This window comes from Oryctolagus cuniculus, chromosome 11 (genome assembly GCF_964237555.1).
Source record: "Oryctolagus cuniculus chromosome 11, mOryCun1.1, whole genome shotgun sequence".
Taxonomy (NCBI): Eukaryota; Metazoa; Chordata; class Mammalia; order Lagomorpha; family Leporidae; genus Oryctolagus; species Oryctolagus cuniculus.
The window spans coordinates 123,512,876-123,540,133 of record NC_091442.1 but is presented as its reverse complement, the minus strand read 5'-3'; the positions used below and the strand labels follow the sequence as shown (position 1 = coordinate 123,540,133).

General features: G+C 59.4%; 1 protein-coding gene and 1 long non-coding RNA gene across 3 annotated transcripts; one reads left to right on the top strand and one right to left on the bottom strand.

Moving 5' to 3' along the window:
* Positions 1–617: 617 nt before the first annotated feature.
* On the bottom strand, positions 618–8,906 carry MAPK8IP2 (mitogen-activated protein kinase 8 interacting protein 2). Of its 2 annotated transcripts, XM_051839237.2 has the most exons (12): positions 8,657–8,904; positions 7,826–7,931; positions 6,616–6,894; positions 6,419–6,512; positions 5,084–6,313; positions 4,763–4,838; positions 4,500–4,672; positions 4,311–4,420; positions 3,700–3,807; positions 3,531–3,601; positions 1,636–1,734; positions 618–1,302 (listed from the first exon to the last, which is right to left on the bottom strand). In XM_051839237.2, the coding sequence occupies exons 1-12, from the start codon at positions 8,719–8,721 to the stop codon at positions 1,230–1,232; spliced, it is 2,484 nt and encodes an 827-aa protein (XP_051695197.2). In that variant the 5' UTR covers positions 8,722–8,904; the 3' UTR covers positions 618–1,229. The 2 variants fall into 2 exon arrangements, with proteins under 2 accessions (XP_051695197.2, XP_069909240.1); XM_070053139.1 differs by lacking the exon at positions 618–1,302 and having other exon boundaries at positions 1,666–1,785; positions 8,657–8,906.
* Positions 8,907–8,971: 65 nt separating this feature from the next.
* On the top strand, positions 8,972–18,455 carry LOC127488782 (uncharacterized). The gene is made up of 2 exons (XR_007916651.2): positions 8,972–9,921; positions 10,372–18,455. It is a non-coding gene; the product is annotated as an uncharacterized lncRNA (long non-coding RNA).
* Positions 18,456–27,258: the final 8,803 nt, after the last annotated feature.

The window sequence follows — 27,258 nt, the reverse complement described above, 5'->3', positions numbered from 1 at the left end:
AGGACCCGGCGCCACAACGCTGCCTGTCGGCTCACGGGGCTCCTGGGGGAGGCACAGTGACTGCCTGTGCCTCCCTCTGTGACGCTGCCATCCACAGCTACACCTGCTGTCTTCCTGCGCTCGGGGAGGGACCAAGGCCACCCTCGGGGACCGACTGCCACGCTACCAGGTGCTCCACCTGGAGCGCACCTGGGGGTCCCAAGGGCCTTGCTGGGTTGTCTAAGGGCCTAACAAAAAGACTCATCTGTTTTCTCCTGGCTTTCCATGAGGAATTTTTTAATTCTAACTTTAACATTTAGTAGGTTGTTTTCCAAGAAGTTCATGCCTCTCCCCACACACACACTCAGGCACACTCCTCTGAGCCCCACCAGCTCCCAGCCCAGGGCGCCCGCATCTGTGGCCAAGGCTTGCACTCCCATCTCAGCCCCTCTGCAGACAGCAGCGGGGCACTGGGGAGGCCCTGGGGTGCCTCCTCCGTGGAGCTTCAGCCGAGGCCCCAGGCAGCACCGCAGAGCCTGTGCAATCTCAGGAAGCCCTGCAGGGCTCCCTCCCCACTGCCCTGGGCAGCACCCAGGCACCTGGCCCCATACCTGGGCACCCCTTACAAACAGCCAGGGTCACACCAAGCATAGAGTTTATTGAGGCCACGGCAGCGAGCGGCCTGCGTGGGGAGCGCACTGGGCTGCAGGGCACGTTAGCAGCAGCAAGCGGATGACGGTGTGGGGCCGGAGGAGGACCCTCCCAGCAGAGTCCGGGGCCTGGGTAGCAGCAGGGGCCACTCGAGCTGCCCCACACTCCCTCGGAACCCCTGCTTCCCCTGCGCTCCCTGTGGGGTGGGGGAGGCCTCTCTTTGTCCGAGGTCACGGAAGGGATGACCCCTGGAGATTTACTATAAAAATTAAAATTCCTTTATAAATCACGGGGGAGGGGATCATTTGGGTGCCTGGTGTCACCGGCACCAACAGAGCCTTGCCTCCCTCCACACCTCCTGAAGTTCTGACCCCAAAGGAAAGAGCAGAGGGCAAGGTTTGCAGGCACAGAGAGGGAAGGGGGTGACGAGGGACGATCAGAGGAAAAGTGGGGGGCACAGGGGCTCCATCAGCCCCGGGGATCTAGGACGAGCACTGCGGCCCCGAGACTCCCACAGACGTAAGGCCTCACGTGCCCCCAGTCCAGTCCTCGCCAAAGCCGCCGGCTGGGCCCAGGCTGAGGGGCGGGAAGGCAGGCGGCTACTCCAGGTAGATGTCCTCCGTGGGGCAGGCGTAGGCCAGGTGCTCCTGGTAGTACTCCAGGAAGGCGCGGCTGCAGGGAGAGGGTCCTCAACCCCTAACGGTCTCAGAAGTCCCCCCACCGGCTCTCCCCCCTTCCTCCCTCACTTGAGCCCCCCACGGTCCCCCACCCACAGGACGTGGCCATGTCACCCCACAGTCCAGTCCGCAGCTCTCCCAGCCAGCCCCTGTCTGTGCACTGGTGCCCTTTCCCGCCTGGCTCTCCCACCCCCACCTCTTCACTCCCCATCTCCAGGGCCCCTCCCCAGACCTCCTGCTGCAAGACTTCTGCCCCACCTGCTCAGCTCCCCACCCCATCCTCGTAGCCCTGCCCAAAGCCGGAGCACCCCACCCGGGACCCACTCACCCCACACTCTGTGCCACGGGCCTCATGGACTCCTGTGAGACGAAGACATGGCAGGCAAAGCGGCTCAGCAGCGGGTGCTTGGTGATGAAGCCAAAATAGCTGTGGGGAGATGGTGTGGAGGGCGTCAGGACCTGCGCCACCCCGTGGGATCTGGAAGCAAGAGGAGGGACAAGGGCTTGGGGACAGGGGTGCGGTGCAGTGGTGAAGCTGCCCCTTGGGATGCCTGCATCCTACGGGAGTCCCAGCTCTGCTTCCTGTCCGGCTTCCTGCGGACGCGCACCTCGGGAGGCAGCAGGTGATGGCTCAAGTGCCTGGGTCCCCGCCGCCCAATCGGGAGACCCAGATGGGGCTCCTGGCCCTGGCCCAGCCCCCTGTGTCGCAGGTATCTGGGGAGTAAACCATTGGGTCAGAGACCTCTCTGTGTCTCTGCCTTAAAATAAATACAAAGAAGTGAATGAGCGTTGTCCAAAGGAGCAAAGATGCCTTCTCTGGTCGCAGGCCAGGCCAGCTCTGGGCACCCTGCAGCAGTGCCTGCCTTGGGCTCGCTCCTCGGCCACCAGGGCATCCAGCTCTCACCACCGATGCTCTTTCCTGCCCAGGGCCTGAGCGAGGCCTTGGCCCTGGCCTCTCCTGCTCGATGCGGGCTCCCTCAGGCCTCCTCTGCTGGGCCAGGCTGCGAAGCCCTGACACAGGTTGGACACCAGCTGAGACGTCAGTCCCACCGCTGCTCCTCCACCCCCCTCACCACTGCCTTCGATCACCCCTCTCCCGAGTCTTCTGTCTTCCCATGCAAGACCTGAGTCACCGTCGGTGGGCACGGCGAGGGGCAGCCACTCCTGCACACCAGACTCCAGTCCCCCGGGCCCCAAAACTGTAGCCAAGCAGAACCACTGGCCCATGCCTCAGTGGGCTACGCACAGGGGCCCGTGCTGGGATGGGCACCGCCACCTCGCCCACCCCCACGCCAGCCTGGCCACCCCCTTCTCGCACCGACTTGCAGCTGGGTCACCAGCACGCAGCCTCCCTTGGGAGAGGAACAGGCGCCCTCCGCACCCCTCCCGCAGTGCGGGCCTCCCCTGCTCACCTCACGTGCCCCAGTCTCAGGGCTGCCCCTGCACGCTGCCCTGGCTCCTCACCCTTCAGAGCAGTGCCTCACGGCGCACGCCATCACCGTCCCCTCCTGCTCTCACCGTGGGGCCCACTGACCCGGGACACTCTCCTGTGTCCTCCCAGAATCCTGCCTCCAGTGGCCCCGCTTGTCCCCGCCCGCCCGGCTCCTCTCACGGTCTCCACCGCGGAGACCCAGAGGTGGAGGGAGGCCGGAGGCTCCTCCTCTTCACCCTGCCTGGCCACTTTTCTCCTGACGGTCCGTCAGCCACTGGCTCCAGGCCGGGCCTTCCCTAGGGTCTCTCTGGCAAATGCCAGCTTGTTGCAGTCTCTCGCCATCTCCTCTGTGCGGGGGTCACTCCCGGCCCTCCTAGCTGCCTCTGCACGTGCACACTTCCCATCGTGACCTGGCGCCTGGATGACCGGGGTCAGTCGTGAGTTCACAGCAGCCACGGGCAGCTGGTCAGCCTGACTGGGTCACAGCCTTCCACGGCCAGCAGGAGGCCCGGCTCCCAGTGACCCCTCCAGCTGCTGCACTTACACCCAGGCCTGGCCAGCTCCCTGCGAGGCCCCGCTTCCCGCCCACTTCACCTGCTCGTCCACTTTGAGGCTTGGCTCCCCTCTGGGACACGCAACATGCCCCGAGCTCCTCACACGCAGTAGCCTGTCTGGCCCATGTCTCCCGGGAGCTCAGGTGGGCACCAGGGGTGCAGGTGGAGCGCTGAGGTGGTGGGTGGGGCCGGGGTACGGTGGCCCCCGGTTTGCGGGGACTTGGGCGGCAGACTCACCAGCTGTTGCGGGGGTGGCAGCCGCAGAAGGAGATGTTCTTCATCTGGAAGAAGTGGCTGCAGCGCTGGAGCTGCAGTGCAGGCGCCCGGGTCAGGCCGCGGGGGCAGGGCTGCGCTGCCGCCTGCCCCTCAGCCGGACCCCCCTGCCTCCCCCAGGCCCCCAGCCCACCTCAGGCCCTCCTCCACTCAGACTCAGCTTGACCCCTCGCAGAGAGATCTCGAGGTCACAGGAGGCAGGAGGGCGCAGGTGGACGGTCAGTTTCCGGGCAGTGGCAATCTGGGGAAGAATTTGGGGAGAAGCGGGCCGTGAAGGGCCTGTGAGGGCCTCCCTCTCCGCCTGTGGTGGAGTCTCTCTAGACTAGACCTGAAAATTCCTGGCATCGAGGCCGGGAGAGGGGTTTGGTCAGTCCTCAGGGTAGGGGTGGGGGCAGTCCCTCCTCTGCACCCAGCCTGCCCCATCCCCCCGCCCGTCCCTCCCACCAGGCAGCTCCCCACCCTGCCCCTCACCGCCTGGACCCTGCAGCCCTCAATCCCAGGGGTGCGGGTGAGCAGGTGTCCACTCAGTGTCCTCTGAGTCAGGGAGTGACCCATGGGGAAGGGGCGAGAATTGGGCTTGGTTTTCAAAAGGGAAGAGGAGGGGCCGGCCGGAAGGCGAGGGCCCCACTGGACGGGCCAAAGGACCTGGGGGTGAGGGGCCAGCTGCCAAGCTCTGCCCTGGGCCCCTCGCTGCCCCTGCAGCAGCCCCTGAGGCTCCCCGGAGGCAGCCCCGCCCCCACAGACCTTCTGCATGGCTGCGCACAGGATGCCGTTGCCCTGGTGACAGGGCACCTCCACGGAGCCCAGGAACTGCACGTCGAAGCGCTCCACCCAGCAGGGGCTCCGCTTGCTCCCTGCGGGTCACACGGGGCCCAGGTCAGGAGGTGGGGGGAGGCCCGGGGTGACACGCCCCCCTCAGGGACAGGGCCTCACCCAGCAGGTCTTTGGCAGGGCCGGGCACCGCATGGGCGTAGAAGGCGGGGAACACACCACGCTCTCCCGTGCGCATGTTGAAGCCTCGGAACCAGAAGTCGTCCTCCTCGGCCTCCACCAGCACCGGGTCGTCCACGTCCAGCTCCAGCTCGTCCGGGTGGCGTGGGATGAACCTGTGGGCGGGGGAGGAGCCGCGTCCACCAGCGTCCTGTGACATCCGTGGCCCGAGCTCAGGGAGCCGGTGGCCGGGAGGGAGGCTGTACCTGAAGACGGCCCGGTGAGTCTGCTCTCTCTCCTCCCCGTTCACCACACAGGAGAAGAGGCCGAAGGACTCGGTGCCTGAGACACAGGAGGCGGCGGTGGGGACAGCGCTGCCAGACCTGCCCTGGGGGGGCGCCACCCCCGCCCCGCCCCAGTCCTATCGGAGTCCTGAGTGGAGGGCGGGCTGGGGGCGGAGCTGCCCTTCCCACCCCATTCCCTGCCCAAGGGGCATCTGGAAGAGGGCAGTGCTCAGGCCTGGCCACGCCCAGACCCCCAGGCTGTCCTGGACCTCGGTGGGGCAGCTGGGGCCAGGGACCACTCACTGGAGGACCGAGAGGTGCTGTTGACAAAGACGTTCAGGAACTTCTTGGAGAAGGTGAGGTCGGGGCTGTCGGGAGAGGCGTCCCCGGGCACCTGATCGCTAACCAGCAGCGCAGCCCCCGGCTCCTCCTCGCTGGCCTCGCCGCCGCTGTCCTCGCTGTCCGTGCCCAGGCCGGCGCAGCGCCGCAGGCTCACCAGCTCCAGCTGCGTGTGCTCGTCCACCACCAGCGTGTACTTGACCGCGTCGTACACCAGCGAGGCGTCCAGCGGCGGCACCGCAGGGCCTGTGCCTCGGCCCCCCGGCCGCCCTGCGGGGTCCCCGGCATCGTCTTCGTCCTCCTCTTCGTCCTCGTCTTCCTCGTCCTCCTCCTCGGAGCAGGCGGCTGAGCAGGTGCGGCCTGAGCGGGTGGCGTGGCCCGGGGCAGCCCACAGCGGCGTGATGGTGTCGTGGGTAGGGTTGCTCAGGAAGAGGCAGGGCCCCGGCTGCGCGGGGTCGGGCCGGGGCGCGGCGGGTGCAGGGGGCGGCGGTGCGCACAGCGTCTCCATGTCCACCAGCTCCACGCCACCTGTGCCTGTGCCAGCCTCGGGGCCCCGGGAGTCCTCAGCGGTGCTGCCAGGCGGCCCAGGCTGGCGTGGCGAGGGAGACAGGCACTGGCCCGGGCAGCGGATGGGCGAGGAACCCTGGGAGATCATGCGGCTCACCAGGTTGCTGAGCAGCCAGGGCGAGTCGGCGTCCTCGCTGAGGTCCGGCTCCGACTCGGACCCCGACTCATACTCGCTGTTGGTGTCGTCCTGGCCCACGGGCAGGAAGGCCGGCCGGCGCGGGGGCTCGTGAGGGGGCTCCGGCTCCGGCTCGGGCTCCGAGGCAGGCGACGAGGCCTCCTCGATGGAGTTGGTGAGGTGGGAGGAGCGGCCGCTGCTGCTGCCCCCGTCGCTGCTCAGTTCCAGCTCCGTCTCCGAGATGGACGAGATCATGCGCCCCAGCCGCGCAGCGCCGGCTTCGTCGGAATCGGAGCCCGGCGATGACAACTCCTGGCTGCTGCGCCGTCCCCCAGGGCCCCCGCTGGAGCGGCTTCTCAGGTCGGCCTCGATGCCGGGATCCGAGGCGGGCGAGGCCCCGCCGGGCGCCGGGGGCTCCAGCGGCCGGTTCCCTTCACAGTCGCACCCTGGGGGCAGCGGTGCCTGCGCCTCACAGGGCCCCGCAGCGGTGGGCGGGAGGGGGCCGGGGAGCTCTGTGGTGCAGGGGGGGAGGGTCACCGCGGTCCGGGGCCAGGCCCCCTCCCTCCCAGCACAGACCACCCGCCCTCCCCAGCTGCCGCCCTGCCCCCACCCCTCACCTCCGAGGGGCTCCTGGGGAGGCGAACACGGCACAGTCTCCTGCCAGGAGGCTGGGGCTGCAGGGGCGAAGCCGCCGTTGTTGTTCAGGGAGTCCTGGGCAGAAGGAGGAAAGAGCCTCTGGAGACGGCCCAGCCCCAGCGCCTGTGGCAGCCACACAGTTCCGGGTGCCTGACCCGGCTCTGCCGCAGGTCCTCACCTGGGCTCCCAGTGTGGTCAGGTGGAGAGTGCTGGGCCGGTGCTTGTGGGGCTCCTCCAGCGAAGGGGAGGGGATCAGCGGCTCAGGGTGAAGGGCCTCGGAGCCAGGGCCACCTCCCTCCTTGCCCTCCCTGACGCCCTCCTCGTCGTCCTCCTCCTCTTCCTCTTCGTCCTCCTCCTCCTCCTCTTCGTTGTCATCGATCATCTCAAACTCTTGGAAGTCGTCCTGGAAGGAGCAGATGGGATGGGGCTGCTCCGTGCGCCCCAGCGAGAGGCTGTCCTGCAGCAGAGGGAGACAGCAAGGTTGGGCCCAATCAGGGGCGCGTCCCCTCAGTGCCCTTTGCCCCCCGCAACAGAAGACGCTGTGAATCTGCTTGAGACACGCGGGGAGGCCCGAACTCCACGCAGCGCCTTCTGCCTCACCGCCCCCCCCATGTGCAACACCAGCCTCTGCCTCCCTCGGCACCCCGGCACACGCACGACTGCTGCTCGAGGGTCTTGCTCACCCCCACCAGACATCAGGCCCCATCAGGTCAGGGCACCCATCCCCAAGAACAGCCCGCGGGGCTCATGGCGACTGCATAAGCGGAGACAGCACACGCTGGACGCGCACCAAGCTTGCACCAGCCCCGGGGCTGCTGGCACAGCCCGTGCCTCTGCCTACAATCCCTCTCCTCCGCTCCCCCCCCACCTGCCCAGCTCCTGCTGGCCTCGGGCCTCAGCCGACATGCGTCTGGGACTGTCTCCTTCCCCGGGGCATCCTGCGTCCCCTGAGGACCCAGCCCTGGTGCTGGGGGGCCACTGTCCCACACATCCTCCCTCCAGCCGGGCTACAGCTGCTGGCTCCGTTCCCAGCACCGGGAGCCCCCAGCGCCCACCACAGGGCAGCTGCTCAGAAGTGTTCTTGAGTGAATGAACACGGAGCCGGGGCAGGCGACAGAGACGGAGGCTGCAGAGCCGGGCGGAAGGGCTGAGCTCTCTCTGGGAAGTGACCTGAGGACAGCCTGGACACTGGTGGTCAGGGCAGGGCTTCCTCGGAGAGGAGGGCCCGAGGCAGTCAGAGACATGGAGGCCGCCTGGCAAAGGAGCCATCTGCTGGTTCCCTCTTCCCAGGCTGAGACCAGAGCCACCCTAGATCTGCTCGCGAACACAGAGCAGAGTGGACGCAGGCCCTCCCGAGCTGCTCCCGGCCACCCGGCGGTGCTCCCCACCTTTTCACAGTGGTCCGAGTCGTAGCTGAGGCCCAGGCCACAGTCGTCAGTGATCTCGGACAGATCTTCATCGTCAAACTCTTCCAGGCTGATGTCCTGGGGAGGCCTGGGGAGGAGGCCGGGGTCAGGGGGCCCAGCCTCGGAGTCCTTGCCCAGCAGCTGGACCCGGAGAGGGCCCTGGGATTCTCCGGGCTCCGAGGCCCACATCCTGCTGTCCGCGTGACCCCCAAGCTCTGCGCTCCGGCAGCGGATCCCCTCCCCCACCCAAGCCGCACAGGGAGCCACCCCTCCCCCACCGTGCCCCTTCCTCCCAGCCCCCCTCCCCACGTCCACGCCTGAGTCTCCAGGGAGTCGGCAGGGGGAGGGGAGCCACCGCAGCGCGGGTAGACAGGGAGGGGCCGAGCCCCCCGGGAGAGCCTGGCTCGCTGGCCCCCTCCCCTGCCCGAGGCAGGAGTGGGGCAAAGATCCGGCGTGCTCGCCGCCAGGGCCCTCCACCAGCGAAAGGCCCAACAAGGCCAAAAAGGACACAGCCCGGCCGGCCGCGCGCGCAGCCTCCCGCCGAGCGGGCGGCCGTCCCGGGGCTGCCCGGCCTGCGTGCGGCGCAGGGTCGCCAAGGGGAGCGGCGGGGGCCTCGGGGTGGGCAATGGGGGCAGCTCGGAGGCTCCGAGCCGAGGGGTAGGGGGTGGGGAGCGGGAGCCGGGGCCTTCGGGCGGCAGCCGGGCGCGGCGGCGGCGCCCGGGCCTGAGTCCGCAGCGGCGGCGGGCACGGGGTGCAAGCCTGGGTCGGGTGAGCCGGGCCGGGCCGCGAGGGGCGCGGCAGGTGGGCGCTTACCTGCAGCCGGGCGGCGACAGCGAGTGGAAGGTGGACAGCGAAAACATCTCCGCCCGATCCGCCATCTTCCCCGGGAGAGGCCGCGACTGCGGCGGGGGCGGGGACGCGGCGCCGAGCCCCGCGCCTCGGCGTCCCTCCCCCGGCCTCACCCGCTCACCTCGTGACACGCCCTGCGACACCGCGCGCCGCGCACCTCGGCTGCCCGGGCCCGCGGCCGCGCCAGCGCCAGCGCCGCGGGAGGGGGAGCGGGGCGCGGGGCGCGGGGCGGCGGGGACGCGGGAGCGGGCGCAGGGGAGGGGCGCGGGCGGGGCGGGCTCCGGGCGAGGGGGAGGGGGAGGCTCCGGCGGGGCGAGGTCTTTTCCGGTGAACCCCAGGTGAGCCAGGGCTGGTGGGGCGGCGACGGGGTCCCTGCGGGAAGGTCTGCAGGTGCGGGGGCGCCCAGGGCAAGCCCGGCGGGAGCTTGCGGAGGCGAAGTGGAAGCAGACAGGGTCTGGCCCCGCAAACCTCGAGGGGGCTGCGCGGGTTTGGGGGCTGCTTGCGGATTCAGAGTGCAAGTGTGGGGGTCCCAGCCCGGATGCGAGCTGATTCCGGCCTGGGCGGCCCACGGACAGGACTGCAGGAGCTGTTCCCCCGAGGGTGCTGACGGAGCTGTTCCCCCTGGGTGCTGGTGGAGCTGTCCCCACAGGGTGCTGGTGGAGCTGTCTCCTTGAAAATTTTGGCCAAACTGTCCCCCACGGGGGTGTTGGTGGTGCTGTCCCCCACAGGGTGCTGGTGGAGCTGTCCACTCTGGAGTGCTGGTGGAGCTGTCCACTCCGGGGTGCTGATGGAGCTGTCCCCACAGGGTGCTGATGGAGCTGTCCCCACAGGGTGCTGGTGGAGCTGTCCACTCCGGGGTGCTGATGGAGCTGTCCCCACAGGGTGCTGATGGAGCTGTCCCCACAGGGTGCTGGTGGAGCTGTCCACTCCGGGGTGCTGATGGAGCTGTCCCCACAGGGTGCTGATGGTGCTACGTCCCCCACAGGGTGCTGGCCCCAGGGACGTCTGCCTGCAGGACAATGCTCAGGCCTGGCTTTGAGCTGCTGGGGGCAGAGCTGCGCCTTCCGTGCACAGTGCACATGACTCACTGTGGACAGAGGAAGCAATGGCCCCAGGAAAAGTTCCAGTGCCAAAGCTCTGTTCGTGCCTTTGAAGAAACCGTTTCTTGGGTGAACACCATGCTGCTAGCTCTGTCTGCTGAGTGCACCTCTGGCCTCACGCTGAACCAGGTGGGGGTGCTGCATGGGGATGGAGCTCGAGCAGTGGCTGTGGGTGGTCAGGGACTGATGGGACCAGTCGCTAGACAGAGCTAGGGGTCTTTGTGGAAATCTGGCCAAAGGAGGAGGCTGGCATTTCAACAAGAATGCAGTGTAGTTTACCCTTTTCCCGTGGCCCTGATTTTTTTTGTCTGACTTCTGTGGGGAGAACCAGGCATGGAGATGAGTGATGCCTGGAACCTGCAGGGCAGAGGGGTCTCACGCCGCTGGGATGGCAGCGTCACCCGAGTGGCAGTCTCCCTGCTGGGCTGATCAGCTTACCTGTTGCTGTGCTGCAGCCGCAATTCAGCTTGGCTACAAGACTTTTCTGAGCACAGCATTTGCTCGTTTATCTTCCCCTCCCCAGTGAGTGAGAGCTGCAGGGGTCAGAGCTGCTTTCCTTATCTTCCTTTGAACCTCTAGGCTCCAAACGCAGTGCCTGGTGCAAATGCATGAGCCAACGCACGAGAGCATGATGTCACCGTCACACTGTCCTCTGAGGAGCACCGAGAACATTCCCTGTTTCTGAGGTTCAAGGAATCTGGACATACGTGTGGTTTTCAAAAAGTGCTATGGAAAAACAGTACATGGCTTTTGCACCAAAACAAACTTTATTTTTTATTTCCATTCTCCATGAACTTTTTGAAGTGCTTTCATATTAACCATTGCCTGACTTTCCCCCATAAAGCTCCAGGTCTCTTCCCAGAATTTGCAGAGCTCTGAATTCAACTACCCAGATTTCCTTTTGACCCCAACCTTGTCATTAAAAGGTTAACTTGGATTTACACATAGGTGACACTGAACATCTGGTTGGTCAGTTCTGCAGCCGTTGACAGTTCAAATGACTTCTGTACGCAGCCTGCGGGATTTGCGTTCAGCTAGAATTGCACCTACCCGGAAGGAACAATTCTTTCAAATATGAGTCCATTTATGTATTTATTTACTTTCATTGTATTTGAAAGGCGAGAGACAGAGACAGACAGGTGGAGAGAGAGCTCCCCTGTGCTGCTTCATTCCCCAAATGCCCACAACAGCCAAGGCTTGGCCAGGTGGAAGCCCGAGGAGCCAGGAACTCATGCAGGTGTCCCCCTGGCATGTGCAGTAGCAGGAAGCTAGATGAGAAGTGGAGCCAGGACTAGAACCCAGGCAGCGGGATATGGACGCAGGATCCCAAGTGACGTTTGCTGCCCCAAGTGCCTGCCTCAGAGTTGACTCCCACGAGCCTTCGTTAGCTCCTCTGCTTCTTCGTTTCCTCTTACCAGAACCACCCCAGGTCCCAGGAGTGTGCAGAGCACAGACTGGGGCAGCTCCCTGATGTTCTCGGTGGGAGCTCCCATCGTGCCTCCCAGAGCACAGCCTTGTTTATCTCGGACCTGTGGACTGTGGTCTTTCTACGTTTCATTTGCTGAACATTACAGTTAGTTGTGCATTAAGCCTGTCATTATAGAGTGCACTGAAATTATGTTTTGCCAAAATTAAAGAAAAGGAGGGGGTTGAGGTAGGGAGAGATGCAGGGAGGGAAATGTGATTATCATCTTAGAATTGTACCTATGAAATACGTGAGACCTATGCTTTTTTTTTTTTTTTTACAGGCAGCATGGACAGTGAGAGAGAGAGACAGAGAGAAAGGTCTTCCTTTACCACTGGTTCACCCTCCAATGGCCGCGGTGGCCAGTGCGCTGCGGCTGGCGCACTGCGCTGATCCGATGGCAGGAGCCAGGTGCTTCTCCTGGTCTCCCATGGTGTGCAGGGCCCAAGCACTTGGGCCATCCTCCACTGCACTCCCTGGCCACAGCAGAGAGCTGGCCTGGAAGAGGGGCAACCGGGACAGAATCCGGCGCCCCGACCGGGACTAGAACCCGGTGTGCCGGCGCCGCAAGGCGGAGGATTAGCCTAGTGAGCCGCGGCGCCGGCCTATGCTTTTTATATTAATAAAAAATTTTAAAATCTTTGTCTTGCCACCACGTTTTGAACATAGGCAAATTACTAAACCCCTGTGGGTCTCAGCTTATGCATCTATGTGATGCTATGAGAACCCCAGGTATTTATCAGTGCTCTGTTCCCTGCTCTTTTTTTTTTTTAAGATATATTTATTTATTTGAAGAGCAGAATAACAGAGAGGCAGAGAGAAAGGTCTTCTTTTTGCCGTTGGTTCACCCTCCAATGGCAGCCATGGCCGGCATGCTGCGGCCAGCGCACCGCGCTGATCCGATGGCAGGAGCCAGGTGCTTCTCCTGGTCTCCCATGGGGTGCAGGGCCCAAGCACTTGGGCCATCCTCCACTGCACTCCCTGACCACAGCAGAGAGCTGGCCTGGAAGAGGGGCAACTGGGATAGAATCCAGCGCCCCGACCGGGACTAGAACCCGGAGAACCCCAGGCATTTATCAGTGCTCTGTTCCCTGCTCTTTTTTTTTTTTTTTTAAGATATATTTATTTATTTGAAAAGCAGAATAACAGAGAGGCAGAGAGAGAGAGAGAGAGGTCTTCCATCTGCTGCTTCACTCCCCAATTGGCCACAATGGCTGGAGCTGCGCCAACCAAAGCCAGGAGCCAGGAGCTTCTGCAGGGCCTCTTACATGGGTGCAGGACCCAAGGACTTGGGCCACCTTCTACTGCTTTCCCAGGCCCCAGCAGAGAGCTGGATGGGAAGTGCAGCAGCCGGGACCTGAACCAGCGCCCATGCGAGAGGCTGGCACTCAGGCGGCGGCTTCACAGCACTCGCCCCTCTGCTCCCTCCTGTTCACACTGGATTCTGCTCCTCCAAACCCAGGGCTGCTGTGTCCAGCTCAGAACGTCTCTGCTGAGGGAGCTTGTGCTCCTTCCATGGTGTGCATTTCATCACACTGACACCTTTGCCCCACGTGGCCCTCAGGCCGCAGCAGCAGCCCCCCCCCCCCTTCGCAGCAGTGGACAGCGGCCACTGCTCCTGACTGGCCACTGCCAGTATCCTTCCAGAACCCTTTCCTTCTCAGGTGACAGAAAGACTTTTTCCTTCTGCCATGTGAACCCCTCTTTGCTGTAGGTCCGTCAGTGGCAGCGCAGGTTCCATCATCCTGGCCACAGCAACCCCGGAACAGCAGGGGACGTCTGCCAACAAACTTCTCAGAGTTCAGAGGACGGAGTGGCCATTTGGCCCAGCACCTGGGTTTGATGCCCCTCCAGCTCCTGACTCCCATTCCTGCTAACGCAGACCCTGGGAGGCAGTGGCGATTGCTTGAGTACTTGAGAAAACCTGGATCGAGCTCCTGGCTCCTAGGTTCAGCCCCTGCCCAGCCCCCGCCCAGCCCCCGTTGTCCTGGGAGTGAACTGGTGGGTGGGAGCTCTGTCACCTTGTCTCTGACACCCAAATAAATTTGAAAACATTTTTTGAAGAAAATAAATGCAGGCCGGCGCCACAGCTCACTTGGCTAATCCTCCGCCTGTGGCGCCGGCACCCCAGGTTCTAGTCCCGGTTGGGGCACCAGATTCTGTCCCAGCTGCTCCTCTTCAGTCCAGCTCTCTGCTGTGGCCCGGGAAGGCAGGGAGGATGGCCCAGGTCCTTGGGCTCTGTACCCGCAAGGGAGACCAGGAGAAGCACCTGGCTCCTGGCTTCAGATTGGCACAGCGCTCCAGCAGTGGCGGCCATTTGAGGGGTGAACCAACAGAAAGAAGACCTTTCTCTCTGTCTCTCTTTCTCACTGTCCAACTTTGCCTGTCAAAAAAAGAAAAAAAAAGAAAAAAGAAAAGAAAAAGAAAAAGAAATGCAAACTATCCATCTTCTTTTTTTATTTGTATTGCATTAAAATCACAAAATAAAAGAGTAAAAGGCTAAACTACAGACAGAAATATTTATAAAGCTGAGAAGTCATACCTTGTTGGCAATGCAGTCCTAAACCCTCCCGAATATAGGTCTTAGCGTCCAGCTAACCATTACCTCCTACTTCTCCCCTCTCTTCCTGTATTGCCATGACACCCACAATTCTCTGATCTGTAAGAAGCATGTGACGGGCACAGCAGGCCAGGCCAGTGCTGTGAGGCGGGCATCCCACCTGAATGCTCCTCTGCTCTGAACCAGCTTCCTGCTAGTGCACCCCGGGTGAAGCAATGATGGCCCAGGCACTGGGTGGCTGCCACCCACACAGGGGACCTGCATGGAGTCCTGGACCCCTGACCCAGCCTCGACTGTTGCCAGTATTTGGGAGTGAACCAGTGGGTGGAAAATCTCCCTTTCTGTCCCTATGCTTTTTTTTTTTTTAAAGATTCATTTTATTTATTTGAAAGTTACAGAGACAGAGACAGAGACAGAGAGGTCTTCCATCCGCTGGTTCACTCCCCAGATGGCCACAACAGCCAGAGCTGCGCCGATCCGAAGCCAGGAGCCAGGAGCCTCCTCTGGGTCTCCCACATGGGTGCAGGGCCCAAGGACTTGGGCATCTTCCACTGCTGTCCCAGGCCATAGCAGAGAGCTGGATTGGAAGAGGAGCAGCAGGGACTAGAACCAGCCCCCATATGGGATGCCAGCGCTTCAGGCCAGGGTTTTAACTCTCTGTGCCACAGTGCTGGCCCCCAGCCCTATGCCTTGCTAATAAAACGGAAAAAAAAAAAAAGATTTTAAGAATGAAATTTGAGAAGGACCCCAGTGAGGAGCTGTTGCCTGGGTCTTCGCTGGGCTCTGCTTGCAGTCAGAGCTGCTTGCTCACGAGCTGGCAGCGGATACGGAGCACCCGCTGGAGCTCGGGTTGGGGCTGTCACCCAGACCACCCCGGGCACGGAGGACCTGGGCCGGTCGGGCTTCTTTCACAGGGCTGGCTTCCACCAGAGTGAGTTCCCTTGGAGGGCCAGCTGGAAGCTGCATGGCCTTTTCTGTTGCAGCCTTGGACGTCAGCTGGCATCACTCCCACCACACCTGCACATCCAGCGTGAGATGGGAACTGTAGACCCGGGTTTGGAGACCGTGCTGTGAGACCACCACACGCTGCAGGCCGTCAGTCCCCCCAGTTCCTCACTGGCCACTCGAGCTCCTTGTGTGAAATGAACTCATGGGCTTCTCTTCTGAGTCTTTTCCCCGTCATCAAGGATGCACCATCTAGAGTTAAGTAAACAACACGTCCGCATCTTTTTACAAAGTCATGGGCTTATAGCATTTAGTCTCAAAGCAGAGGACAGCAAGGAAAGTCCTTCAGGTTTATAAACGAAACCTAACAAATAATTATTCCCTTCCAAACCAGAGGACTATGGTGTCAATGAATCAAAGACTACTAAGTGTTGCTATTATCAACAAGTTTTTATTCTTAAAAATTTATTTGAAAGAGTTACAGAAAGAGGGAGACACACACATACATACAGAGAGAGGGAGAGAGAGGGAGAGAGAGAAAATCTTCCATACACTGGTTCATTCTCCCAGATGCCCAAAACAGCCAGCACTGGGCCAGGCCAAAGCCAGGAGCCAGGAGCTTCTTCCAGGTCTCCCTCACGGATGGCAGAGGCCCACGCACTTGAGCCATCATCCACTGTTTTCCCAGGCCATTAGCAGGGAGCTGAATCGGAAGTGGGGCATCCAGAACATGAACGGGCGCCCGTATGGGATGCCAGCACTGCAGGCAGCACCATATCAGCAAATTTTTTTTTTTTTAATTTTTGACAGGCAGAGTGGACAGTGAGAGAGAGAGACAGAGAGAGAAAGGTCTTCCTTTGCCGTTGGTTCACCCTCCAATGGCCGCCGCTGCAGCCGGCGCACCGCGCTGATCCGATGGCAGGAGCCAGGATCCAGGTGCTTTTCCTGGTCTCCCATGGGGTGCAGGGCCCAAGCACCTGGGCCATCCTCCACTGCACTCCCTGGCCATAGCAGAGAGCTGGCCTGGAAGAGGGGCAACCGGGACAGAATCCGGCGCCCCAACCGGGACTAGAACCCGGTGTGCCGGCGCCACAAGGTGGAGGATTAGCCTATTGAGCCACGGCGCCGGCTCCATATCAGCAAATTAAAAAAAAAAAAAAATCTTTGAATGTCTCGATAGCCTCCGTCATATAAACTTCTTGCTCAAAGATGGTTTTCCTGAATGCAGAACGGGTTAGGGTCATACAGTCTCCACACAGGGACAGTCAGGGCACTGTCCACGCCGGGAGCATGCAAAGGGACCCCAGCAGTGTCCCAGAGGAGAACAGCTGGACGGGGTCCCTGGGCACAGCCTCCGCCTTTCCCCAGCCCCTCCCCCACATACACGGACGTTGGGAGCGACGGTGGCTCCTCCTGGTAGGCTGAAGGAGGCCATTTCTGCCCACAAACGTGCTCCACCGGTTAACAAAAAGTGCCCTTGGTGGGCTACATCCTTGGGCTCCAGGGACAGTCAGTGCCCAGGTAGCTGGGAGGACGGCTCTCCCTCCCTCCCCGCCCACCTGCACTTCACACACCTCCAAGTCAGCTCCTCACACTTCTGAAAGAATCCCACATCAGGTATCCCATAATGGTGACGCCCCCACGCGGTCAGTCAGCATTTTCACCGCTTCTGGAACAGCACGGGGAACCCAGCTTGGAGAGTCCCAACTTCAATCCCAGTTTGCTTTATTCTTCGTCCTAAGACTCACAAGGATGTGCTACTGCTGTCTTAAACAGTCACTGTTCCCTGAGATCTGCCCAAACAACAGGGGGCTTCCACTTGCTGAGTCACTCCCCAGACGCACCTGCTCCAGCTGGGGTGGGCTGGAGAAGTCCGGATCCAAAGCTCACGCTGGCTCGCCCACGTGGGTGGCAGGAGTGCAGTCGCTCCAGCCACCCCTGCTGCCTGCCAGGGTCTGTGTGCGCCTGAAGCTGGAGTCAGGCGCGGGAGCCAGCAGCCAAAGCCAGCAAACTGTGATGTGAGATACGGTACCTTGACCAGTGAATCCACTGCTAGGCCAACGGCCCTGGGCCTCTCTCCACCCCGTGACCTAAACACCCCCCAGAGGCCCCGTCCTCAAACACCATCACATCAGAGACTAGATTTCAACATGAATTTTAGGGGACACTAATATTTGGGGTACAGAGCCACCGTTCAAGCCCAGGGCTTGCTTACCTCAATGCCTACATGAGATAAATAGAATAATCTCACGCAAACTACGTAAGGTTGCACAGGCTGGGCTCCCACTCACTACAGTCCCGTGTTCAAACACACAGTATCGGATTTCCCTTATTTAAGTCACCGCTACTGAGGCCAGCGCTGTGGTGGAGCAGGTAAAGCCGCCGCCTGCAGCGCTGGCCTCCCGCATGGGCACCGGCTGGTGTCCCGGCAGCTTGACTTCCAATCCAGCTCGCTGCTAATGGCCTAGAACAGCAGCAGGAGATGCTGCAGAGTCGGGCTCCTGCTGCACACGTGGGAGACCTCAGTGGAGCTCCTGGCTCTGGCCTGGCCCAGCACTGGCCAGTGCGGCCACTTGGGGAGTGAAGCAGCGGGTGGCAGATCTTTCTCTGTGTCTCTCTGCAACTCTGACTTTCAAAACCACAGATCTTTAAAATAAATAAAGCACAGCTATTCCAGGTCTCTGAGTTGAAGGCCACACACTGCTCAAGTAGGGATGGATGTCTGACCCGGGGGCGAGGCGGCCGGGGAGCTGTTCAGGCCCCCATCAGAGTGCCTGGGCTCAGTCCGATTTGGTTCCTGATCAGCCTCCCGATAAGGCAGATCCTGCATTAGCACCCAATGGGAGATTCACTGGGTTCCTGCCACCCACATGGGAGACTTGCGCTGACTCCCACACAGCTTCCACCCAGTCGTTCCACACACCTGAGTGAGCCAGCAGACGAAGCTCGGTCTCTAATGAATGAAGCAGGGGCTGGAGTTGTGGCACAGCAGGTTGAGCTGCCGCGTGAGAAGCCAGCACCCCTGGCAGAGGGCTGGTTTGAGACCTGGCTGTGCTGCTTCCAACGTGCGCCCGCTAACGTGCCTGGGAAAGCAGTCAAGCACAGCCGAAGCGCTTGGCCCTGCCACCCAGTGGGAGACTGGCACGGAGCTCCTGGCTCCTGCCTTTGACTTGGTCCCGACCTGGCTGCTGTGGCCATTTGGGAGTGAACAATGGAGGGCAGATCTGTCTGCCTTTCAAATAAATAAATATTTTAAAAAGTTAATAAAATAATTGCCACAGTATAAAACTAGATAACTACTTTGGAGATAAATTTAGCATTGCTTAATAAAACTGAAAATGCATCATGCTAGGATTCCTGCGGTTCTCATGGCTTCCTAGAGTCCCCAAGTCACTTCAAGGGGATCAGAAAAGCCAAAGTTATTTATAACAATACTGTGGACCTTTGCATCAATAGTGGAAAAAAAAAAAAAAACCCACAATGGTTGGTGAGACAGCTGTCTACTTTTTTTTTTTTTTTAAGATTTATTTATTTGAAAGAGTTACAGAGAGAGGTAGAGCCAGAGAGAGAGAGAGAGAGAGGACTTCCATCCACTGGTTCACTCCCCAAATGGCTACAACGGCCGGAGCTGCGCCGATCCGAAGCCAGGAGCGAGGAGTGTCTTCTGGGTCTCTCACATGGGTGCAGGGGCCCAAGGACTGGGGCCATCTTCCACTGCTTTCCCAGGCTCATTAGCAGAGAGCTGGATTGGAAGAGGAGCAGCCGGGACTCAAACCGGTGCCCATGTGGGATGCAGGCACTGCAGGCTGGGACTTTAACTCGCAGCACCCCAGCGCCAGCCCCCGTGAGACACCTGTCTTCTTAGCACAGCCTAGAGCAGTGGCACCAAACTGTGACAGTGGCCACCGGATTCGTCACGCCGCCTGCAGGGGACTGCAGTTCCACCTCAGAACTTGTCACCGTGACTGTCTCAGTGCTGACTCCTTGCAAACATTCAGGTGACCCTAACAAGCCTGAGCACGCACATGGAGCAACCGTGCTCTCCATCTCTCGGGAAAGTCTTCCCTGCCAGCGGATCCAGCCAGTTTCTCACGGAGCACCATTTTACTCAAAAGAACAACTTCCGAATCGTGGTTCTTCAGGCTTGGGCAGACACTTCCTCAAGAAAGGAAGCAGGTCCCGTCAACGGAAACTGACAACGTCGCTTCCAGGGAACAACCTGACCTTCCACGCAGAAATCAGAGCTTGGGGAAGCCTGTGTCCACCACCGTGAGCTTCACTCCCCGATACTGAAGGAATCTGAGGAGGAGCTTGGTAATGACATTCACGCATTCTTTCTGATGCTATATAATACACGTGCCAACGTTAGAAAGATCTGCCAGCACAGAGAACCACTATTTTCCAAGAGGCCATTGTGTGTTCAAAAGTGATGTAAAGGATCCACTTGGGGGCCGGCACCGTGGTGCACTAGGCTAATCCTCCGCCTGCAGTGCCGGCATCCCATATGGGCACTGAGTTCTAGTCCCGGTTGCTCCTCTTCCAGGCCAGCTCTCTGCTGTGGCCCAGGAGTGCAGTGGAGGATGGCCCAAGTGCTTGGGCCCTGCACCCGCATAGGAGACCAGGAGGAGGCACCTGGCTCCTGGCTTCAGATTGGCGTAGCTCCGGCCGTTGCCGCCTTCTGGGGGTGACCCATCAGATGGAAGACCTTTCCGTCTGTGTCTCTCTCTGTCTGTAACTCTACCTGTTAAATAAATAAATAAAAAATCTTTAAAAAAAAAAAAAAAGATTCACTCAGTGCCAAGACAGACTAAGGGCAGAAAATGCTTGTGGTGTGCTGTCGGGTTCCAGATGGCAACTAACTTTTAAGAAGTTATCTCTTGGGAGCAGGTGTTCAGCCCACGAGTTAAGAGGCCCACCTCCCACACTGCAGTGCCTGGCTCCTGACTCCAGCCTCCACAATGCACACTCCCGGAGGCAGCAGTGTACCTGGGTTCCTGCCACCCACGTGGGTGACCCAGGTTGAGCTCCCGGCTCCTGGCTGTGGGCCCAGCCCAGCCTGGCAATCATGAGCACCTGGGACATGGACCAGCGAGTGGCAGTGCTCACTCTCCCTCTCTCCACTTAAAAGTGGTTTTTTTAATGATTTATTTATTTGAAAGGCAGAGTTAAAGAGAGGGAGAGAGGGAGAGGAGAAACAGAGAGAGGGAGAGGGAGAGAGGGAGAGAGAGAGAAAGATCTTTCATCTGTTGGTTCAATCCCCAAATGGCTGCACTGGCCAAAGCTGGGCCAGGCCAAAGCCAGGAGCCAGGAGCTTCATCCAGGTCTCCCACTCGGGGTCAGGGGCCATCCTCTGCTGCTTTCCCACGCACATCAGCAGGGAGCTGGATGGCAAGTGGAGCAGCCGGGACTCAAACTGGCGCCCACGTGGGATGCAGGCACTACCTGCTGTGTCACTGTGGGGAGCAGCTCGGACTAGACTGAGTTACTGGAATTAAGACTTATCCTATGCATCTGCTCTCCCACAATATGGCGCTGGGAGAGAAGAAAACAGCTTCTACACAGCTGCCTCCAGTTCAGCCAATAAACTGTAGGACTTGCTCCTGATTGGAGGAGAGCAGCGTACTCGGCGTGTGGGCAGCCGAGTTGGGATTGGCAGAGGAGGACTATAAAGGAGGAGAGAGACGGCATGCACCAGGAACATCTAAGGGAACACCTGTGCAGCCCCCGAGAGAGCCGGCCGGCGGTGTGCCGCTCCCCTGCGGAAGTGGGGAATGTGGCCAGGGGGAACTGCCCTTCCACGGAGGTGGAAGGGATAGTAGCCAACCCGGGAAGAACCAGCAGCAAACCCGGGAAGGGCCGAGCAGACGAAAGAACAGCGCAGGATCCTGTGTCGTTCCTCCACGAAGAGGGGGAGCGACATAATGGTGCCGTGACTCGGATAGGAAACCTAGGACGGATAGGAAACTTAGGAGGGAAGAAACGGGAAGAAGCAGGAAAATGCCGGAGAGAGAGACTAGCAAACAGCCTAGGGAAAAGCCGGATGAAAAAGGTGCCGGAAGAAGCTATTGAAAGCCTAGGCATAGACTCAGATACGGACTACAGGGGGAAGCTGGGAGAAATCTCTAAGGTCGAAAGCGAAAGTGAAAGCTAGAACAAACAGACTCGGATGCGGACTGTGGGGAGAGGCCAGGAGAAATGAGGGAGGAGTATTGTTGGAGGAAAGCTTGGGGAAACATACCGGGTAGAGAAAAATGTTAGGGAAATTGAAGCCGCGGGGGGCAGGCCAAGGCGGAGACGAAAGCCACTTTGGGATTCTCAAGTTAGCCCGGGAATAGGGGGCGAAAAGTTAAAACCAGAAGCGGAAACGTAAGCCCGGTTGGGATCCGTCTGATTAGCCCGGGGAGCAAAGGACGGGAAGCCAAATCGTGGGGCGGAGACGTGAGCTGGGTTGAATTCGCCAGGTTAGCCCGGGGAACTTAGATTGAATGCTAGTGGCGGAGACGTAAGCTACGCTGTGTGACTCGCGGAAGCCGCCGCGTGCAGAGAGAGCACGGGGCGTGAATAGATAGGGAACGCGGGGCTGGCGCGAGGCCGTGGTTCAGACGCGAAAGGGCTAGTGCGAGACCGCGGAGTGTGCGCGCGAAGCCGAGCGGCTCACAGCCGGGAAGCTGCCGAGAAGCAGCCTCGGGGCGGGCGCCGGGAAGCCGCGGGGATAAGAGAAACAGAAGTTTAGAAGTAAAATGAGAGAAATAGGAATGCTGGAAGATAGAAGTAAAGTGAGAGAAATAGGAATGTTGGCAGACAGAAGTAAAGTGGGAGAAATAGGAATGCCCGGAGATAGAGAAATAGAGGAATAGAAAGGCCTCCCCACAATACTGCAATGAGAAGGCTTGGATTCGGTCTGCCTGATTAGTGAGGCAATGAGCACCTGCGGGCGGCTAGCAGCTTATGCGCCGCAGGTCACCGAAGACAGGCACGAATTAACATCAATAAGGCCTCCCCACAACACGGCAATGAGAAGGCTTGGATTCGGTCTGCCTGATTAGTAAGGCGGTAAGCACCAGCAGGCGGCTCGACCAGAGTATGAGCTGCAGGTCACCGAAGACAGGCATGTATCAGCGCCTAAAAACCTCCTCACAACATGGCGAAGAGAGGACCCGGATTTGGTTTGCCTGATTGATAGGACTTGTAAGAACCTGTGGCAACTCTAGCAAGTAGAGCAGAGTGTGTGCCGCGGGATACCGAAGACAGGCGCGTATCAACGCCAAAAATAAAAAGAAAGGGGGATCTGTGGGGAGCAGCTCGGACTAGACTAAGTTACTGGAATTAAGACTTATTCTATGCATCTGCTCTCCCACAATATGGCGCTGGGAGAGAAGAAAACAGCTTCTACACAGCTGCCTCCAGTTCAACCAATAAACAGCAGGACCTGCTCCTGATTGGAGGAGAGCAGCGTACTCGGCGTGTGGGCAGCCGAGTTGGGATTGGCAGAGGAGGACTATAAAGGAGGAGAGAGACGGCATGCACCAGGAACATCTAAGGGAACACCTGTGCAGCCCCCGAGAGAGCCGGCCGGCGGTGTGCCGCTCCCCCGCGGAAGTGGGGAAAGTGGCAGGGCTCCATCTGGGCCCCTGTACCCACATGGGAAACCTGGATGTAGTTCCAGGTCTGGGCTTTGGCCTGGCCCAGTCACGGCCATTTGCAACCATTTGGGGAATAAATCAGGAGATGCGGTATCTTCCTCTCTGTAACTCTGCCTTTTAAATATATAAATAAATATAAAATAAGTAAAATGCATGCTCAGCTCTCTGCTGAGCCGCCCGCCTGGCCTACCCAGGTGTATTCTCTCCATTCAACCATGTAACCTCACTCTCGTCCGGTCTGAGTGACTGGGCACCCTCTGTCCCTTCTGTTCTGACCGATGCCCTATCCCCAGTAAAACTTTACTACTTTGCCAAAAAAAAAAAAAAAAAAAAAAGTGAAACATTTGCAAAAATGTAAAACAATGCGACCGCCTTAACCTGTGCTGCTGTAGCAGACTCCCAGATGAGGCCTTAGTGACAGCTTTTGGCTCACAGTTCCGGAGACGGAGGGGCTGGCACCGTGGAGAGGCAGGAGGGACGGAGCTCACAGCGTCAAACCCTTTCAGAAACAGAATTAATCAACGCGCAATGACGCCCCGTGATGCCAAGCCTCCCATCTGGCTGTGTGGGGATTGAGTTTCTGTGGCTTTTTCAGGGGCACAAGCCACAGCGGCCACTGTGCTCATTAAAGTTTTATTTTAGAAAACAGTTGTCCAGCTGGCGCCGCGGCTCACTAGGCTAATCCTCCGCCTTGCGGTGCCGGCACACCAGGTTCTAGTCCCGGTCAGGGTGCCAGATTCTGTCCCGGTTGCCCCTCTTCCAGGCCAGCTCTCTGCTGTGGCCAGGGAGTGCAGTGGAGGATGGCCCAAGTGCTTGGGCCCTGCACACCATGGGAGACCAGGAGAAGCACCTGGCTCCTGCCATCGGATCAGCGTGGCGCACCGGCCGCAGCACGCCGGCCGCGGCGGCCATTGGAGGGTGAACCAACGGCAAAGGAAGACCTTTCTCTCTGTCTCTGTCAAAAAAAAAAAAAAGAAAGAAAAAAAAAAGTTGTCCTCCGTAAGACGCTGTGTTAATGCGAAACGGAGTACTGTCCCTGAAAGCGAGTAACTAAGTCCTGCCTCACGCATGTGCCACACTCCCTCAAGCATTCAGGCAGAAAATTCAAGTCCACCCAACGCAGAAAAGTCAGGCTGCACCAGAGCTTCCCAATGCAATACTCAGGAACTGGGACACAGGAGCAGCAAGCGGACTGCGAGGGAGAGAGAAGCTGCTGGGGGGAGAAGGGTCTCGAGAGGGACGGCCCCAAGTGAGCACAAGACAGGCAGCAGGTCACGGGAGAGGGGGAGGTGGTCTGACTGCAGAGGCATCTGGGAGCAACGAGGAACACCGTGGCCACCAGACGCTGGGAGAAGTGGGCATTGTGGCACAGTGGGTAGAAGCCCGCTTGGGACACCCGCGGCCCTCACCTGAGTGCCTGGTTTGAGTCTTGGATACTCTGCTTCCTGATCCAGCACCCTGTTAATGCACACCCTGACGGGCAGCCAATGAAGGCTCAAGTACTTAGTTCCTGCCACCCATGTGGGAGACCCAGGGGGAGTTCCTGGCTCCTGGCTTTGGTCTGAATGGCCCTGGTTGTTGTGGGCATTTGGGGATTGAGCCAGTGGATGGAGGATCCCTTCATGTCTCTCCCTGTCACTCTGCCTTTCAGATAAATCAATCTTTACAAAGAAGAGGAGGAGAGGGGAGAGGAGGAGGGAGAGGAGGCAGAGGAAGAGGAAGACGCAGCAGCAGCAGCTGGAAGAGACAAGCAATGGGTCCTCCCAGAGCACCTGACCAACCCTCGACTTGGGCCCTTTTGACACTGGGTTCAAGCTTCTGACCTCCAGGCCCACGAGACAGCCCATTTCTGCTATTTAGGTCACTGCGTGTGCAGTGATCTGTTACCACGGCCTTAGGAAGCCCACAGTGACCGAGTTACAATCATTTCTGCTATTTGAGTCACTGCGTGTACAGCGATCTGTTACCGCGGCCTTAGGAAGCCCACAGTGACCGAGTTACAATCATTTCTGCTATTTGAGTCACTGCGTGTACAGCGATCTGTTACCGCGGCCTTAGGAAGCCCACAGTGACCGAGTTGCAATCATTTCTGCTATTTGAGTCACTGCGTGTACAGTGATCTGTTACCGCGGCCTTAGGAAGCCCACAGTGACTGAGTTACAATTTAATCGTGAGCACATCACCAAAGTCAAGGTATAACTTAGACCAGGTGGTCTACTAACCAAAGTCATAGGTATAATTCAGATGAAATAAACAAATCTTTAAATAAAAAATAACATAGGAAGAAAAAATAACATAGGAAATAAGTCTATATATATAAAAAAACTGCTGCACCCCTCAGGTCCACTTGTACGGTGTCCACTCTGACGTGCTTCTCAGGGACGAGGCTGACTACGGCCTCTACAAAGGCTGCACCATGAGAGGCTGGGGGACCACACACAGTCCCACTGCCACAGCTGCTCCCAAGGCTGGGGCCGGTCTTCATCATCTCTGTCCTCTGCCTCACCAGACGGTGATCCTCGCCGAGGACACTGTGGCTAGGAGAGGCAGGTCCGTACCCGGAGCCAGGGTCACTTCCAGCAAGAATGAATCAATGCCCTCTCCTGGGCAGGTCCGGCTCCGTCAACCTGCCACTCAGTGAGGCATCGGTGCCTCTCGGATGGTCCACCAGGTGCTCAGTAGCAACCTTGCCTGAGGACAGGCCATTTAGCAGCAGTAACAATTATTTTTAGATTTATTTTATTTATTTCAAAGCCCCATAACAGAGAAGAAGGAGAGACAGACAGATCTTCCATCTGCTGGTTCACTCCCCAAATGGCCACAATGGCTGGGGCTGGGCCAGGTTGAAGCCAGGAGACTGAAACTCCATCTGGGTCTCCTACCTGGATGGCAGGTAGGCACCTTCGCATGGAGCTGGATCAGAAGCAGAGCAGCTGGGACCTGCACTTGTGTGCCAACAGGGATGTCAGGGTCCCGGGAGCAGCTTATGCACTAACATCACCGCCCCAGCAGCAGCAACGGCTAACCCTGGTGAGACAGTGCTCACGCTGCTGTCACCAGGAGGACTCGCTCAAGGGTCCAGTGCACAAGCTCGAGGGTAGCCAAGGACAGGGCTGACTGACATCCACACTGTCCACTTAGTTCCTCAGTGCCTCCTCTGCACAGCTGCTGACCAGACAGATGTGCCCTTCCTGGGAGCACTCGATAGGCCCTTCTTCTCCCTGGGGGCTGCTTGTCTCCAGTCTTCCCCTCTTGCTCTTTCTGGGCCCCTGGGCAGCCAGCAAGACATCTGTCACAACCCAGAAGCTGCTGGACTGCCCACTCATGCCACTGCTCTGCCTGCTCCTCCACACAAGGTAGAGGTTAGAGTGCTTCACGCTCGGCCCGTGGACTCCCCCCGCACAGCCACCGAGTGGCACTGCAGCTCAGAGTGGCTCACTTCCCTCTTATCAACTCATCACGCTGACTCATCTGTGAAGCAGATTTGAATTTTTTCCCATCTGTTAAGTGAGACGCACTGGTACAAAAATATGGAAGACATGGGGCCATGACCACCTCTTTTTGGACAAGCCTGGGTCTAATCCCAAGGACGCCGTTCCTGACTCAGTGGATCGACACGGATGCCAGACTTGGTTGTGTGGCCATCTGATGCCCCATAATCAGGCACTCAGCCTCCATCTGAGCCTGGCAGCCGGATGCTGGCTTACTCCCCAGAGAGCTGCCACAGCCAGGGCTGGGCTAGGTGGAAACCGGGAGCCAGGAGCCTCATTCAGGTCTCACCCACTCCTCGTGGGGGGCAGGGGCCCAAACACTTGGACCATCTGCTGCTGCTTCTCCTCGGCCTTAGCAGGGAGACAGATCGGAAGTGGAGCTGCCAGACTTGAACTGGTACCCGTACGGGATGCCGGTGTTGCAGGCGGTGGCTTTAGCCAGTCTGGCAGAGCTGCCCTACCCACGCCCCCAGCTGCTGTTCTCACTTGCTGAGTAGCTCGTGCCTACAGAAGCGTGGTCTTTGTCCAGAACCCTAGGAATCTGCACACAGGGCCCCTACCGACCACAAACAAGCCCAACTCGAGCCCCCAGTTCTCAGAGTGGCAGGGGAGCCCACCCCTCACTCCAGGTCTTCACCTGAGCCCTCTTTCCAAGAAGTTTTTCCAGCTATCCAAAAAATGCAACAGAATGCTGCTCCCGAGTGTGGTACTAAGGACCCCAAAATGCAGATCATCAAGTACTGTGCTTCCTCTGGCACAGGGCTGCCTCAGTCTCTTATCTAGCATGATGCTCTCACCCTAAAACACTGCACCCCTAAACGCTGACAGATGTGTCAGGCCCCAGAATCTCTGGGCATTTCTCTCGCATTCTCTGGCCTGCGTTGTCTCAAGACCACAGCATGGTCACGTCCTTCTTCACCCTGTCCAACCAGTATGATGCCACCAACACCGTAACTCCCCACGGACTACGCTATGACAGGACAGGAGAGTGAAAACAGCCCTGAAACAACACATGGCAGAAAGCCACCTTCCCAGGGCCGGCGCTGTGGCGTGGTGGGCTCAGCCTCCGCCTGCTGTGCCGGCATCCCATACAGGCGCCAGTGTGTCCCAGCTGCTCCTCTTCCGATCCAGCGCTCTGCTATGGCCTGGGAAGGCAGTAGAGGATGGCCCAAGCGCTTGGTCCTCTGCACCCATGTGGGAGATCCAGAAGCTCCTGGCTCCTGGCTTTGGATCAGCCCACCTTTGGCTGTTGCAGCCATTTGAGAAGCAAACCAGCAGATGGAAGACCTCTGTGTCTCTCCCTTGCTCTGTAGCGCTACCTCTCAAAAAAAAAAAAAAAAAAAAAAAAAGCAACCTTCCTAC